Below are 16,343 nucleotides of genomic sequence, written 5' to 3'. Positions count from 1 at the left end.
TTCTGAGAATTATTTGAAACTTCTGGTGATTGAAATTTTTTACCAAACCAAGCACTAAATTCAAAAATATCTCAAATTTGTTTACCATGTATTTAATTAAACCAACAATATTCAAATATCATTCAATATGTGTCTTTGTACGTCTGTTGACGTGTAGTTTTCTCTCCATTAGCAGGAGTTTATTGTTGTGTATATTTCTCATACACTAACGTATGTGGAGAGTCCGTCTGAGGTTTTTGGGTAATCGGAAATGAGAATAATTTCCATGGTCATTACTCTATGCAAAATGGAGTAATTTCCGTTTAGTTGTGCCTGTATGGGTTGGTGTGAGAAAGCAGCGGAGCACAAAATAACTACAGCAAACCGGAAATTAAGCGCAAATCCATTATTTTCCATCGCCCATGAATGATGTTCACCACAAATCAGACGATTTTAAAGCAATTATTATGGAGAATAACATTAAAATTTTACAAGCCCACACATGCACATGCCCACGTATGTGTTAGTGAATACACGAATATGCACGTATGTATGTCTCTCAGCGAAAGAGCGGAGCACAGTGTAGATATTCACAAAAAACTATTGATGAATATGATCGGGGAAGAAATCGAAATTGATAAAAATTCATCAAAACCGTTTCCTCGACTACGAATGAATATAAGTACTTTACATTTCATTTAAAATAATAATAATATATTTTGACGTATTCTCACCTCCTAGTTGCAACTCCGCCGTCGCCTGGAAAGTGTCCCCTTCGGGTCGTCGCACCACACACTGGTACATGCCGCGATTTTCACGGCTCACACGCGTCACCATTAGTGTGTCCTCAATGCGGCCCGATGAGGGCAGCTGTCGGCCGTCTTTGTACCAAAGTATATTTTGCATACCGACCGGACTGCCGTTGCTGGTCACAATACAGCGAAACTCCGCGTTGCCACCCATATGTACGCTCAGTATATTCGGTGAGATCTCCACTTGAATGGGCGTGGCAACAGTTAGCCGCAATTCGGCGCTCGCCTCGCCGCCCACATTGCTGGCGGTGCACTTATAGACACCCGAGTCCTCGCTTGTCACCGCCTCAATGGCGAGTATGGGACCGAGCAGCCGAACGCGCGGCCCGCTAAGCACAGGCAGTGGGCCGGGACCGTTGTGGGTATACCAGCTGAAAATGAGAGAGAATCGTGTAAATCAATCAGTGATTAAGAAATAGTATGTAAATGAAAATATTTTTTTTTGCATATGCTTTTTAAATATTATTATGACGTGCTATCTTCGATTTCCTGTCGTTTGCTTTTCATAGCTGATAACATTTCATACTGCCTCCGCTGGCTACTTCCCGTACTACTTCCTTTTGATTGAAAGCCGACTGTTTGCATTCTCGTTTATAAAGGGTAATACATTTCGGGTTTCCCTAGATTAAACTCCATTTTTGGACTGAGCTGAATATTTTAAGTAACTCTAAAGAACACAAATATTACTCGTATGTCAAAACATTCTGAGCAAGTTTAACAACAAAAATCTCAGACTTTACGATAAAGTTGTGAGTCCCCAGATTGCAACACTGGGTTTGCCAAATCTTGAGATATACATACATGTAAAAGGCATTCTTTTTATATTATATTTAAATATGTATTAAAACCTATAAAGTTTACGTGGCAAGAATAGCAAATTTCACACTGCGAATAACTTCGAGGGACTGCACCCTACAACGAACAGTCAACACTTTTACTTGATTTATTCACGCTTTTCTCCGTCTAACTTTTTCGCAGTGTGCCATTTTTCATATATTCATATTTTATTATTGATGTAAATTCAGTCAAGTGCAAAAAGGTTGTCAGTACTCATCAATCAAGAGTTATTAATTCTCCCGCCGTTGCCTGCTCAAAAACAACGGTTCGCCATTCGCTTAAATGCATACACATTGGCACGCTGTATTGTGTGCAAATAATGAGTACAGGACCTGGGCCGCAGGTTCCCTCCCATTTTGCTATTTCAGCACCCCAACGCGTTCATATTTTATGCAAAAATAAATTGAAGGGTGTTTGGCTTTGTGAAATGACTGCTCGCACGTTTAATTGCTTTCTTCTTTAATGGACAAAACAAAATTGTGGACTTTAGAAATGCGTGATAAACCCTGAAACCATAAAATGTTAAATTTTTCTTGGTGTAAGAATTATTATTATTTTAAGGTGATTGATATTTAAGCATAAAGCTCTATTAATGCACACATTTTTAGAAGAAACCCGTTAATAAGTACATCGTTTTTCTACACAAGACTGAGTTCAAAAACTTCTCGTCCATCATTGAGGCATTTTACAGTTACTTATGTAAATACAACCGTTAGTCTTAAATAAATACAAAAACACCTTACGAAAAAAGCATTGCCGACACATAACTATGTATGTCTGTTTATATATGGAACTTTGGTGTTCACAATGAGCTGCTTGAAGGAGTGATATGTTGTAATAAGTGTCTTCACGAAATTCTTCGCGATTTATTTGCAGTTGCACTTGTCACTGACAAATTGAATTCCAGACATTTCCGTCGAATGCTCGCTCCAGACATTTTAAACATAAACAAAATTCGTTGACAGGCGAATGCAACTGAGCAAGCGCATTTAGTTTTCAACGCACTTGTGTAAAAATGCTTGCGATAAAGTCGCGTTTTAAACGCAATAGCGGAGAGTGCAACGCCGCCATAAAGTGAGACGTAAAAGGGCGGCAAGCGCCACTACAAATGCACGCGTAACGGCAATGCAAAGTGTCGGAGCGTTTGCGAGCAGTGACAAATCTGGCAATCGCACCGAATACTCCTATTTATCTTACACAAATAAACAAGCTCACCAAGTAATACAGCCGAATGCGTGTGTGTGAGGGTGTGTGTACCAACTGTCTGTCAGCTGTGTCTGCGCTTGCCGAACGCGGAGTTCGGTGCACGGCAAATGGTAAATGGCAGCGTTGACACTTCTGACGCAAATTGATTATTTTCGTAGCTAAACATATGCAATCATCCGAACTTCAGCACGCTTAAGCAAACAAACACGCTGACAAGCGAAGCGCTCATACGAAGACAAACAACAACAACAAATAACAGTGCGAGAGCAAAAGGAAAAGAGATCCTTCAAATAGCGTTAAAAGGTGGCAGACATCGGAAGCGAAAACGCGGAAATCTGTGGAAGAAGCTTGGCAAATCCGGACAATTTCGGCGGCGAATCACTGTCGAAATAGCAAACGCAAGTGTAAGCAAAAGTGGTTAAGTGAGCAATAACCAGCAGCGACGTTCCTCATGTAGAGCTGTGGACGATATTTTCGAGGCTTATTAGAAGACTTTGTGGTTTAAATTTTGAAAATCAATTAATGACTATTTTTTAAGAAAATGTACTTTGTGTTATGGGAAACTCTAACAACTGAAAGTTTTAATTGTTTTTAAGATTGGAATAAATCCGGTCAAAGGTCATGAATATTTCAAATATTTCCTTTTTGTATATGAAACATATTTATTTTCCACAAAATTAATTGCAATTTATATTTGAACAACAGTTGTCAGGTCGTCTAACCTTTTTTCTCTGCCAGAAACGTAAGCACAGTAACACCGCCTAAAAGCTCACACTTTCAAACTCCCATTAAAAAAAGAAAAAAAAATACACACAAAAAGTATTGTAGAAGTATGACAAATGCAGCTTAATAAATAATTTCCTAGAACTTACACCTCCAGCTACGTATTCAGAGTTCAAGAATAATTTCAATATAATAACATACATTTAGGCGCCCACAATTCTTTCAAAGCTCCACATTTGTAAAAATAAATTGAAATATACAAATTTTGTGTAAATAAAGCAAGCAAAAAACCTCACGAAATTAGCTGACTCTAATTTAATCACATCACAGATTGTAAGGTATGAAATTTATGACGCATCACGTATACGCCCCGTCGTCCTAATACTCACTTACTTTCAACAAAGAAGCACATTCGAAGCCAAGTAAGCAAAACAGCAAGCAAGCACTTTAGCAAATAAACAGCCCGAGTGATTTCACGACAAACACTTTCGCATGTGTGAAGCGAGGCCGAAAATTATGCCGCCATAAACGAGTTGAGTGTAAATAAAGGCAGAAACGCTGAATGAAAAACTTCGAAAATATAAACTTAAAATGGTTTAAAAACCAACGAAAATTATTCACGACGCAGACATGCGATGGTGTTGCTATGGCAACTGAGTCTACTGATTAGATAAAAATTGTCTGCAGTCAGACACGTTCCTCATCTTTCGTATTAACAGTTACATTCATTTAAGTTTACTCCGTATAACGAAAAAAATTATGGCCAACGACTCCATGCGCTCGTCTGTGTTACGGTATCTACACAGTTATTCAACGACGACAGCAAAATGACGAAATAAAAAGCTCAGACCAAATGCTTGCTGCGACCTCCACCCACTTTCTTCACAAAGCAAAAGTCATATGCTCATATACTGAACTCTTCAGCGCAAAGGTGAAAAAGAATTTCATATTATTCATGGATATTTCTCACGCGCATCACATTTGTCACAGAGTTTGAATTGATATAGAAGGTTATAAGAATACAGTTACACAGTTGAAATTTAATAATTTCTTGATGAATGTTTATTAATACAAAAATAAGCGAAAAATATTTTTTATATAAAGCATATATGTATGTACTTATATATACAAGTATATGGCAAAGCATGTGTGTTGTAACACACTTGTGAGGAGTGAAGCATACTAAAAGCCATTACTGGCATTTTCGTTGGCCTTAAATCCCTTCACAAAAGCAGTGAATGGTCGAATTTCTTTCAATTCATATTTATATATATTACATACATATGTATATGTAGTTGTGTACACGTGCGCCAAGTGAGGAATATTTCTGCCAGTCATTCAGTAATTATCGCCAGGCATTCTTTTGTTAGAAAATACATTTTATATCTCGACGTGGCAAATGCCTGCCATAATTTTCGGCATTAATATTGCGGCGCCAGTGCCTTTGTGTTTGTTCGGCCATTTCTGACAGAGCCCGCTCCTCTTGCCTGCTTGCACAACTCACGTCAACCTGCAGTTGCCAGTTCCGATTCTTAATTATCGTAGAAACACAGAGAGATAGAGAGAGAAATTGGACCAATTGGTCTCAATGGGAGACTGGTAAGTTTGAGATGCATTCAAAAAGGAGTGCTGCTGACATGCTACAATTGAACATGAAATATACAGATGTAATTTCAGTCGGAGCCAACCTAAGAAAATATTAAGTTTATTCCGCATAGTTTTACCAACAGATTAAATTTTTACCTCACATATACCAAAGGTGAACTCGAATACGCTTAAATAGGATCCAGCAGCGTTGCAGAAATTTAATAAGAAATATTTTTCCGTAGGCATTCTGGTCTATTATGTGACTTTTCGTATTCCTAATCAAACTTCAATATGTACCATGTTGGTAGACCATTTTTGCAATTTTTCCGCTGGACATTTTTATTCCATCACTGGTTTCTTGGCGAAAAACTGCGACAAGTAATTTTCACAGGCTTCTCTTGAAGCCAACTTTACTCCATTAAGGAATTTCTGCATTGACCGAAACAAATGGTTGTCCGATAGTGCAACGTTAGGACTATATGGTGAATGCATCAAAACTTTCCAGCCAATCTCCTCCAGTTTTTGCCGAATCCTCTAAAATGTGTGTGATCTATCGCTGTCCTGATGGAAGACGAAGCCATTTCCGTTGATCAATTCGGGCTATTTTTTCGATTGCTTGCTTCAATCTCATCAGTTGTTGACAGTAAAATGTAGAATAAATCTTTCGACCAGGCTGGAGTAGGTCAAGGTGCATGATTCCTTTCCAATTTCATCAAACACGAAAAGACTTTTTCGACTATCCAATATATGCCTCAGAATGGAACGATATCTTTACCAGTGTTGGTTAGTGCCAAAGTCACAGCCGAAGAAGCAGTGCGAAATGAATATGCTTTGACACACGAGGCCGCACTCACACATTCACAAAAGCCTCCAACGAACTGCTGCAAGGATTAAATTACCAAAGTAGTCGTATATTTATTGCAGCTACATTGCGTCTCGAATTCTTCTATGTGGCAATGGCAGCATTAGGCTGCTAGGCTGCTTTCGCTTCGCCTTAATTTTCTTCGTGCCATTTTCTTTGCCATCAATTAGAGTGTATCAGCATTGCAGGCATCTCGAATTTGGCAATTTCACTGCTTTTGTCATTAATTTCGCCATGCTTTTTGTGCATGTGTTGGTAATTATTTATGCTGTGCGCCACATGTCTAGGGAAAAGTATTGGCTTCTGTATGCCCATTAATGTGTCCACGCAGGCGTACAGACAAACAATAGTGGTTTATGGTAGCACTTTCGTGGTCGCCTAATTCGCCATGGTGATAACGCAAAAATATTTATGAAGGCTCATTTTATTTTATCTTTGTTTTTGTTGCCTTTCTGTGGCCTTGATTAAGTAATTATAAGTAAATCCGTATGTTAATAATGTAATAATGCCCTAAGAGGCAGCTGCTCTTGCACATGGCGAGCCAAACTTTAATCCAAGCTCATTCATTTCAGCCAAAGCACAAAATGCGCCTCCAAGTTAAAATGACGGGGACAACAAGAACCCAATAGCTTATATTAGTATTACTTAAAATTTGGTTTTAAGCCTTTGCAACTCTGTTGCAAATAGTATTTTTCCGAGGATTCGCCAATGTTACTAAAAAACGACAACTGGCTCACTGCCTTGTATGATTTTTCAATATCAAAAATATAAAAGTGCTGACGACCGAAATAAAATTGTCAACATGATGGGCATAACGAGATTACTAGATACTTAGTTGCATATATGAACGCAAGGCAAATAACTGTTAACAAGTAACCTTCATGTGGACCATACAAGTACTACTGAGAGTCAAATGAAGTGAGGCATAGGAAACTTGTGCCTTTGTAAGTTCTTAATATAAATAAACTGTTGCAGCCAAAGTCAATATTTTCCGGCAAAATCAGCCTTTAAGCGGCTGTTATGTGCAAATACGCGCTTCGTTGCAGAAAAGGATTTAAACTAATTCGCCTATGTTGCGAAATTTTGAGAAAAATCATGGCAAACACTGATGTCTTAAGGAAAGCATCTGATTATATTTAAGTAGTTACAAGGGTGCCCAGTTTTACGATATAGCTATTACAGTAAAGGGCAAGGCACACACACATGCAGGCCTGCGCTTGTATATGGACCATTTGAATTCAATATCTGCTAGGACGAAGCCAAAGTAGGCAATCGACAGCCACAAACGCATTCAAACCAACACCAAACGATTTGCTTGCGATTTTGGAAGCAACTCGACGACCAAACTTACAATAACAGCAAGAACCACAACTCAGCAAGCGCTTAGACACTTACTATACAAATACCCGAGCTGGCGTTGGGAATGAGCACTCAATCGACACGCACAAGCACTTCTATTATTCGTGTTTGAGCATACCCACTATTCCCCCGCTCTCCCCTCCTGCGCCACCTTCTTTTGTAACTCATTTTACGTGCCTCGCACGACCCCTTCATCATTACACGATGGACCGAACACATTAAGGCTAAAGTATCATCACATTTTCCTAACAAATATTAAATTGAATATTTTTATCATCAACCACATCAGCAGGCGACAACAACAACAACAAAGCCATTACAAAAGCACAGACACTTGAACAAAAAGTAAACAGATACGGAGATGCTATCAGCAAAGAGGAAGGGCAAAATCGGGAAAAAATCTCCCAGCAACGGCGGCAGCACAGGACGATAAGCGGCGCTGGAGTAAAGCAGTAAGGCATCTGAATCGATGTTTGTGCTTGGGAAAGCCGAAAAAAGTGCCAACAGCAATTGCGGCAACATCACGCTGGCCGTCGTCGCCAGTGGCACTCGACAAAGTTCGAGTATATCTTCAGCTTTATATTCACTTTCGCATTTTCTTTTGGCTGCCCAAACTACTTACGCTCGCATACATTTTTACATGTGTGTAAGTGTGTGTGTGTGTATAAATTTTTATGTTAGAATATTTTTTAGTATTTCCGCTCCTTTTTATACCTTTGCAAAAGGTTTCTACAGAGCATAATAGTTTTGTTCATCTAACGGTTGAATTAATAAAATTGAGAGAGCGTGCATAACGGTACATATTTGTGCTTAGAATGTACAAAATCGGCTGAAAACTCGCCCTAAATCCTATTTAACTAACAAACCAGAACTATGTACCTGAAGGTACTTCACTGGCTTTAATCCTTACAAGTTGTATTCAAGAGTGTAAAATATTCGGACATATCTGCACTTTGCGCTTCCTTACTTGTTTCACTTCGTTTTTGTAGAATGCCAAGCAATCTTTTGAATTTTTTGCGACAACCCCTCTTCTTTTTAATAACCGAAGTTTTGCATTCACACAAAGGACTTCTCATTTTAATAGGCAAAATTATTTGATTGAATATTTAGCGCAGAAAACAGTGGAGCATTTTATGAAAAATATAATAAATTTCTGTAATAAAATGCGCGAAACCAGAGAATTCAAACAACCGCTATTTAAAATATTATTCAGTTGAAAGTATTATGGAATAATGATGGAAAAGTAGTAAATTTGAAGACCCTAAAATAAACTAACTGTGAACTGAAATGTTTTTAGAAGTAATCTTCAATTTTTTTTAATTTTTTGATTATAACTTCTGTTACCTTGAATAATTTTCTTAAGAATTTTTTTTCAATTTTTGTATTCCTTTTTCGCTTTTTTTTCATGAAGCCATATTAAGTCGTTTTATATTGCTGTTGCAAATAAAAGATGACAGGGCAAGAGCCATAAAAATGCTCAAATGCAACTAAAACCAATAGGGAGAGCAGCCGAGAAATCAGTCCACAAATCTGTATTGAATTGTCTGTGGTCAATAGGAATAAGAAAGGCGTTGACTTTGTAAAGCTCATTCGAACTATACAATAACTTTTTCATTCCTGGTTGGACACTACTGACTTATCGCATGTTTTCGATTCATCGCATCTTGCGCGTTATATAGATTATTATGTTTATCTAATTTTGAATAATCTTCCAAATGTGATTTCTTATTAATCACTCAATACCCTACACGGCACACAATGACTACCACTGGGTATCACCAATGAATAATGAATAAAATATTTACTTCTTAGAAATGTTTATGATTCCCTATCGTGTCATTCTCGTGCGACCCATCCAATTTGTCTTGGTTGCATTGAAGTGCCCAGGGTTTATTGAAGAAAACAAACTCATTACGATAACTTCACTTCATACATACATATTATACCCGTACCTCAGATGCTTACCGCATTTGAATTCTTTCTATTTTCTTCTGCGTCAATTTTTGTCAAGCCATTTCTCGCTTTCATTGCCATCAAATGCTTTCCTCGGATAATATAAACAAAGCCGAACCTTTCTGATGCGGTAAATGATAGGCCGAAATACAAGCCCATATATGTGTGTACATACACACCATAAATATTACACATACATATATAAATTCATGCGAATGTTCGTAGCATGTTTATTTGTGACCCTTTGGCTAGCGTTGTAGACTATGCGTTTTGCCTCTGTCTTCTTGAAAATTTTATTGCTTTTACCAGTGTAATCACAAATAAATTCCAAATCATTTAACATCAATACGATCAATTCAAATACAATGTAAATACATCTATGACGCCTTTGAATTTTTACGAAATGTCCCAAATACTAGCTTGTGAGACTGACACAACTTCGTATGTAAAGTAACAGTTAGGAGAATAATCTACGAATTTATAACATAGAACTGTTATAAAGGATTTTCCAATAAGAGTGATGTGATTTCTTTTGAAAAATACATACACTAATTGTTAAAGAAATTAAAATGATTTCTATTTAATGTGAAGTACAATCGATACAATTAAGTTTTGTATATAACATCATCAGGAGTGAGTTCGATAAATCAAATTTTAGAGTAATTTTTCTACTAAATCAAGTCGTATGCCGTGAATAGCATATTAAATACTGAGCTTTCTATAAGAAGTACTCTAACGATGTTAAATCACAACTTCCTGGAGACCATTCAATGTCACAATTTCTTGAAATATTCCAATTTCCGAACCTTTTTTCCCAATAATTGGGTTTTTTTACGTGCTGTGCCACAGATAGCCTCGTCTTGTTGCAATCAGATGTTGTCAAGATCAACTTCTCCCCTGCGGGCATAAAAAGTTGATTATAATCGATCTATAAGCAGATAGATAGAAAATTGAGGCTTTGCACTCCGATGGTCCGTTGTGCCCTCTCTTATATCACACATGGTCACAAAAGTCCAGCACTCTGAACAATTCAAGGAGCTTGCTGGGCGCTACTTAGTTGATGTGATCACTGTCCACGTAAACTTATCGATCTATACCGCTTTTCATTGACAATAACGCTGTCAGTAGCTTCATTTCGAAAGAAGTACGGACCGATGATTCCACAAATTGTCAATTTAGGTGAATGTAATAGTTGTTCATGGATAATTTGTGGATTTACTTTGCACCAGAATCAACAGTTTTGTTTATTTGCCACATTTGCCACATTATTTGAGTGAGAACGTATTTACACACATAGATGATAGTTTGAGCGATTACTACCAAGGTTTCAATGAACTTCACTTTTTATGTCACAGCTTGCCTGAGTAAACGGCGCATATTTAGGGAAATCTTCTTGAATTAACCGATGTCGTTTACTCTTGCGTTCAACGTAATTATTATAATACCGAAAGTGATCAAATAATTGGGAATTGTAAGAGCCAAGACAGGAAATGTTTTACGATGCTGAAAGTTTCTTTAAATTAAGGGTTTACGGTCGATTTTTTATTACTTTATTAAATTCTACAATACCTCTAGAATATTGTCCTAAATTTTCACTTTGATCCGAGTAATTGTGCCCACGAGGTTAGCTAGGCTAAGTGCGCCGCCTTTGAACGCGGTTTTCTCGAAACTATGTTTTTGGAGTCGGTTGGCAAGATTTCTCCAGAACAACTCAACCAATCTTCATGAAATTGTACACAGGTCTTTGAGATAAAATTTTTAAAGACTTGGACGAAGAATTTTTTTCGATTACAACTATTTGAAAAAAAAATGTCGCGAAATTTTCACCAAAATTTCATTATTTTGTAATTATTTATTTTCCAAAAGCCAATTTTCAGTTTTTTTCCTTCGTCCAAGTTCTAAGTTAAGGTTTTAACTAAAAAACGTATTTTTTACTTTAGATAATTCTGTAAGGAGTTTTGCCAACGCAGGCGCATTTTTTCCGAGAGGCTACCGGAAATGGGGTCGCATTGGCCGAGTTTCATATATTTTTTTCAGAATTTCTTTGTTAATAGTGTATGTTTGTAACAATAAAAAATTCGAAAAAAAATATTTCTTTTCAGCCTTTAGTTGAAAAAATTTATGAAAAAATTTTGTTTTTAAACGAGGAAACCCATGTAACCTCTCAATAAGTAAGCAGCAAAAATGTACGAAATAGCCAAGAGAAGTGATAGAAGTCTCACTGGAAGTGTAAAAAATGTTAAGCTGATTCTAACCCAATGACGACAAACCTACATTAGCACATAGCACAAGAACTTTAAAGGGCCGTCGTTCTACAAGAATAGATGAATTAAAAGCCCTTCGCTGAAGAAGCTAGAGACTATCACAAAAATTGTCGATTAGAAAAGCGCTGCATAAGTCCATAATGTCGAATCAGAACTAATTTAAAGGCGGCAATGAATGAATTTTTTTTTTACAAAAATTTCCATTATATTTTGGAGACACTTCGGTGACTTTATTACATCTCGTCAACCTATTGTATTATAAAAGGAATATATACAAATATTATATGATGAACATATGCCCACAGAAATAGAAAGTGCTAAGAATATGGAAATTCTCGGCGCTGTACATACATATACATTCCGTAAAGATATTGCCAAGTGAACACTAGGCCACAACAACTTTTTATCAAATAAATTCCAATATAATATGTGTGGTTTTTCAGTAAAGCACTAAAAAAGTAGACCGATAGGAACAGCAAGCGATGCCATATTTTTGCCCGCTCTTTTGACATTCAGTAAGGTTTGCCATTTCTCATGGAAAGATAAGTGATCCAACAACTAGTCGAAATTATTAAAACTTACTACCGAAGTTAGGAGTCAGTGGCCTGAACTTTAAGATTTACTAAATATAAGCTATGGATTGCCTAAAAGAAGGTATCTTACCCAGTCACCATACATACTATGTATATAACAAGCTCACATGCATTTACTGGGTCAAATTTGAACTTAACTGTCTCCACAACAAATTACATGCTCGTTATTTCAATTATTACTAAACTGAACTAGATTTCAAAGTATTTTCCGCCAAAGTGAGCCATTTATAAAACAACACAAAGGAAAATAACGGCGCTTTACTGAAATCACTGCGGTTCTAAAGAAGAAAACGTTGAATTTTACGACATTCACCCGTGGCATTGCTGAAAACACAAAACACGAAGTTCAAATGAACATACCAACACCTAAACATATTTCTATAATTTCTTAACTACTTAGTATGAGCACACGTCGATGAGAAATTTAATACAAAAACACTGAAAATACATTTGCATGCATTAATTTATAGAAAATGTCTAAGTATTCAACGGCGTGTAATAACATAGTGGCACACATACGGCACCTGCACACACACACACGTACGCTATTTAATTATCACCCTCTCACACACCTGCAGCTGCTTGTGTGTGCGTTTCATTGAAGAAAACAATCTTTGCTGCGAGTAAAAGCAGGCGTGGTTGCACCGATTTCAAGGAACAACAAATCTTTGTGTCAGTGTGTTGCGCACAACAATAATTTCAAGGTGCCAACTGCTCAGTTGCAAGCAGCGTTTACCAAATGGAAACCATTTACATTGGTGCTCTCGCATAAACATTTACATAGGTGTATGTCTTTGGTGGTTAAGTGAGGATGTAGAGAAACAGCGATATCATAGAGTCTAAAGTGAATTTGCAAAGCATATATATGTGTGAAAGTGAATACAGATTGCTTTGTCTAATAATATATGTACATATGTATATGAAAAAGGTGACTGTATATTATGTCATAAAGCCTTGTAGTAATATGTGGTATGTAAGTATGTGTGTATGTATTCATAATTTGAAATGTGTAGGAGGATAAATATGTGGCATTAAGTTGTGACTAAACACCTAACCGCCACAACACACTCATCACGCACACACGCATACATATGCATTTTAATGGATACTGTTATAAACATCTTTTCAACGCCAACACCTCAGTGAACGCACAATATGTATGTATCTACCATGTGTGTGTGAGCGTGTGGTAGAAGATTTATGCCCAGCAAACCAAAACTGAAGATTTTCTGCCTTAGTCTCAAGAAACCTCCAGCTCTATCAGCTGTTGAAACACATCCTCTCGTTTCTTTCGTCATTGCATCCATCCAAGAATAGGATAGAATAAGAGGAGAACGCTTAGCTTCCCAACGAGGTTCAAGCTGCTTTGAGATAAGGCTTGCAAATGTGCCTGGTCATAGCTGAAACACTGTAAATCTAAAAGTAGTGAAAGATTTGAAAAATTTTTATGAAACGAATGCAATTGAGAAGCAGCGTCTTGCTGCTACATGTTCCTGAGTCAAATTAATACTCAGTTCCGTACGAGATACCTGTCTGAGCCTCTCTTGTTTGAGGAGGGCTGCGTAACAAAAAAATCATACAAGTTTTGAGGTGCCTTCAAAGAACTAATTAGCCGTAAGAAGAACTGTATATCTCAAATATACGCTTGAAATTTTCCATTACTTCTCGTGAGGCGTCCGCCATTTTACGTTGGTCGGAAACTTCCATCATCCCGTGAAACTCTAATAACGCCACCAGTTTCGAAATTGTGGCTTACAAGTCCCTCGCTGTAAATGCAAAATTATATACCTCCACGAGTGGTGGAAGAAAAAACGCGCGATTGTCAGGCAGCGAATAATTTTAAAGCGTCCTTTTGTAGCAAGAAGAAAGCACGAAAACACAACGACACCAGCAGCAATGTAACACTCATACTTGCCACTCTGCCACCCACACACAAACACAGGCACATACACAGTGCTCTTGCAACCGCGACGAGAGTGCGACGACCGCTCAAGTGCCTGCGCGCACCGGCGTGTTCGCGCTGATTAAAAAGGATACCTTCGCATCTACATACTCCAAGCAAACCGCCACTCATATGACGGCAAACACACACAGGCACACCCTCGTGGTAGCGCGAGTGCTTACACAAGTTAGCATGTGAATACTCATATTTTCTAAATATTATCACATGAGCTTAAGCCTCTCGAGCACGCGTTAGTATAAATATTTGTTAGTGGATATATAAGTATATGCATCTTCATAAATACGTGTCCAACTGTGTGCCCACATGAGAGTGTAAGCGTTGACTGTGTGCGTGAATGCCGATGTATGTGTGAATAGGAGCTTAATGCGGTGATATTTCTTAATTAAACGTTGCTTGTTTTTTGGTCGCTGCTTAATGGTTTATGAAGTTGCCTACACAGCACGAATCCGACCTCCTCCACCCGCCAACATACTCATGAGCGCGTAGAGCTTTGCGGCCTTGTCATAAATAGAAGCCCAGGACCGCCTACAAGTGTGCCTCTTGTGCTGCAGAAAAGCAGCAACTAAATGTATTTGCTGAACCGCAATGTTACCCAGACAGACCGCGCAAATTACAAACACGTTCGTAATGTCGAATACAAATGCGCATTTGCAGAACCATTTACGAGTACCTAGCAGCCGAAGCAACTAGTTGTCAACTACTTGCCGACTGGTTAGTACCACGAGGACAAATGATCAGCCTGCTGTCTCTTTTCAATGCAAAAAACTTGTATCCGTTACATGTGAGCAATTGTCGAATTTTGATCAGAATTATACCGATCTGCCGGCAGTTCAAGAAAATATAAATGGTTAAGCGAGTAAAAAGACTGAATAAACAAGCTTTTCTGCCTAGTTGGATTTCAGAGAGAAGTTTCTAGTCGTAAACTGGTACACTTCCTAACTAGTTTGATGTTTTACTGTAGTGTCGCCACATCTATCTGTACATATGTATGTATATGCCTGCCTGGGTGTGTGGTATTGGCGACCGCATAGGTAGCGCTGTCAGGCTTGCATTTGTGCTTGTAATTCACACCGCACTGTATGCGTAATAAATTAAAGATATGAATTGCTGCTGCGTACGGCGAATGTGCTAAATGGTATTACTTTCGAAGGGTTTGCGCACGGCAGGTGAATGATATTGCTCTAAATACGAGCAATTATTCATACAGGCAGTGCGAAGGTGAGCACATTGCTCCAGTTTCCAAAACCCCGATCATAAGAAAACAAAGTAGAAAACGGCATATAAGTAGGCGAAACCACAGTACTAGCATTTATTTATGGTAAATATAGCAAAATAGGAGAAAATTTCTATAAAAATCTGATAAAGTCAAGAATAAGGACATTAAATTATAAAGACTTCATGCGTGGATATTCAATTAATATTAATGTATACAGTCATGCATATATTGGTCGATATAGATTTAATTTAAATTGATCTGTAACTTCATGTTTAATTTTCATTGGTTCGAAACAATGCTACATGTATCCATTTGCACTCTATCAACTCTCAATTATGAACCAAAAGTTCAACTCTCTTAGTGTATATTTAGTCTTATAGAAATGGAAACACACATATATTTTCAGGTAAGTGTTGAAAGTGTCCTTTTACTATTTGACATTTTCAAAGTGTAAACATGTGGAAACTTAAGAAACTGACATGCACTTATAAGCGCGCGTGTGTGTACTCGATTTTGCCGCTATGTTTCCATTCATATTTCATTGCGCTGAAACCCCCTTGGTAGTGTACCCTTTTTTATTATTCCCAGGCAATTGCTTCGACGCTATTTTAGCAGCGACACGACAGGTTGCATTAATATTGTGTCCTTTGCAGCTGGTCGCGGTCGTCGTATACAACAGTTAGGAACATACTATATGAAAAGAAATTGGTAAGGAATATTCACATACACATATCGTCTGTAGATACATGAGCTCACCTATTTACTAGATTTGTGGGAAAAGGGATGTATTTTTTGCAAATATTCGCTTTTCTGTGGTATCCCTGAAGGTATTTCGGAATGCTGGAAAATAAATGAACCTCTACATAATTAAAGGTAGAAGTAAATGTTTCCTAGATACAAGTTTGCTCTGAAGAAGGCAAGAAGAAGTATGCGGCAAATATGTTAAAGTAGGTAACTGAGAAACCAAAAATCGCTTAGAGGCCCATTAT

The 16,343-nt window shown here is 37.7% G+C and overlaps 1 protein-coding gene across 7 annotated transcripts in view; it reads right to left on the bottom strand.

Annotated features, from left to right (window-relative positions):
• The window catches only part of LOC105231303 (Down syndrome cell adhesion molecule-like protein Dscam2), a 111,967-nt gene that overhangs the window by 61,223 nt on the left and 34,401 nt on the right, over positions 1 to 16,343 (bottom strand). For all 7 annotated transcript variants that reach the window (XM_029552465.2, XM_029552470.2, XM_029552466.2 and 4 more), the window contains exon 6: positions 714 to 1,162. In XM_029552465.2, coding sequence (XP_029408325.2) covers positions 714 to 1,162 — 449 coding nt within the window. The remainder of the gene's footprint in view (positions 1 to 713; positions 1,163 to 16,343) is intronic.

The sequence above is a fragment of the Bactrocera dorsalis genome, chromosome 5 (assembly GCF_023373825.1).
Source record: "Bactrocera dorsalis isolate Fly_Bdor chromosome 5, ASM2337382v1, whole genome shotgun sequence".
Classification (NCBI taxonomy): Eukaryota; Metazoa; Arthropoda; class Insecta; order Diptera; family Tephritidae; genus Bactrocera; species Bactrocera dorsalis.
The sequence above is the reverse complement of the archived record's forward strand: the minus strand, read 5'-3'. Positions and strand labels throughout refer to the sequence as shown.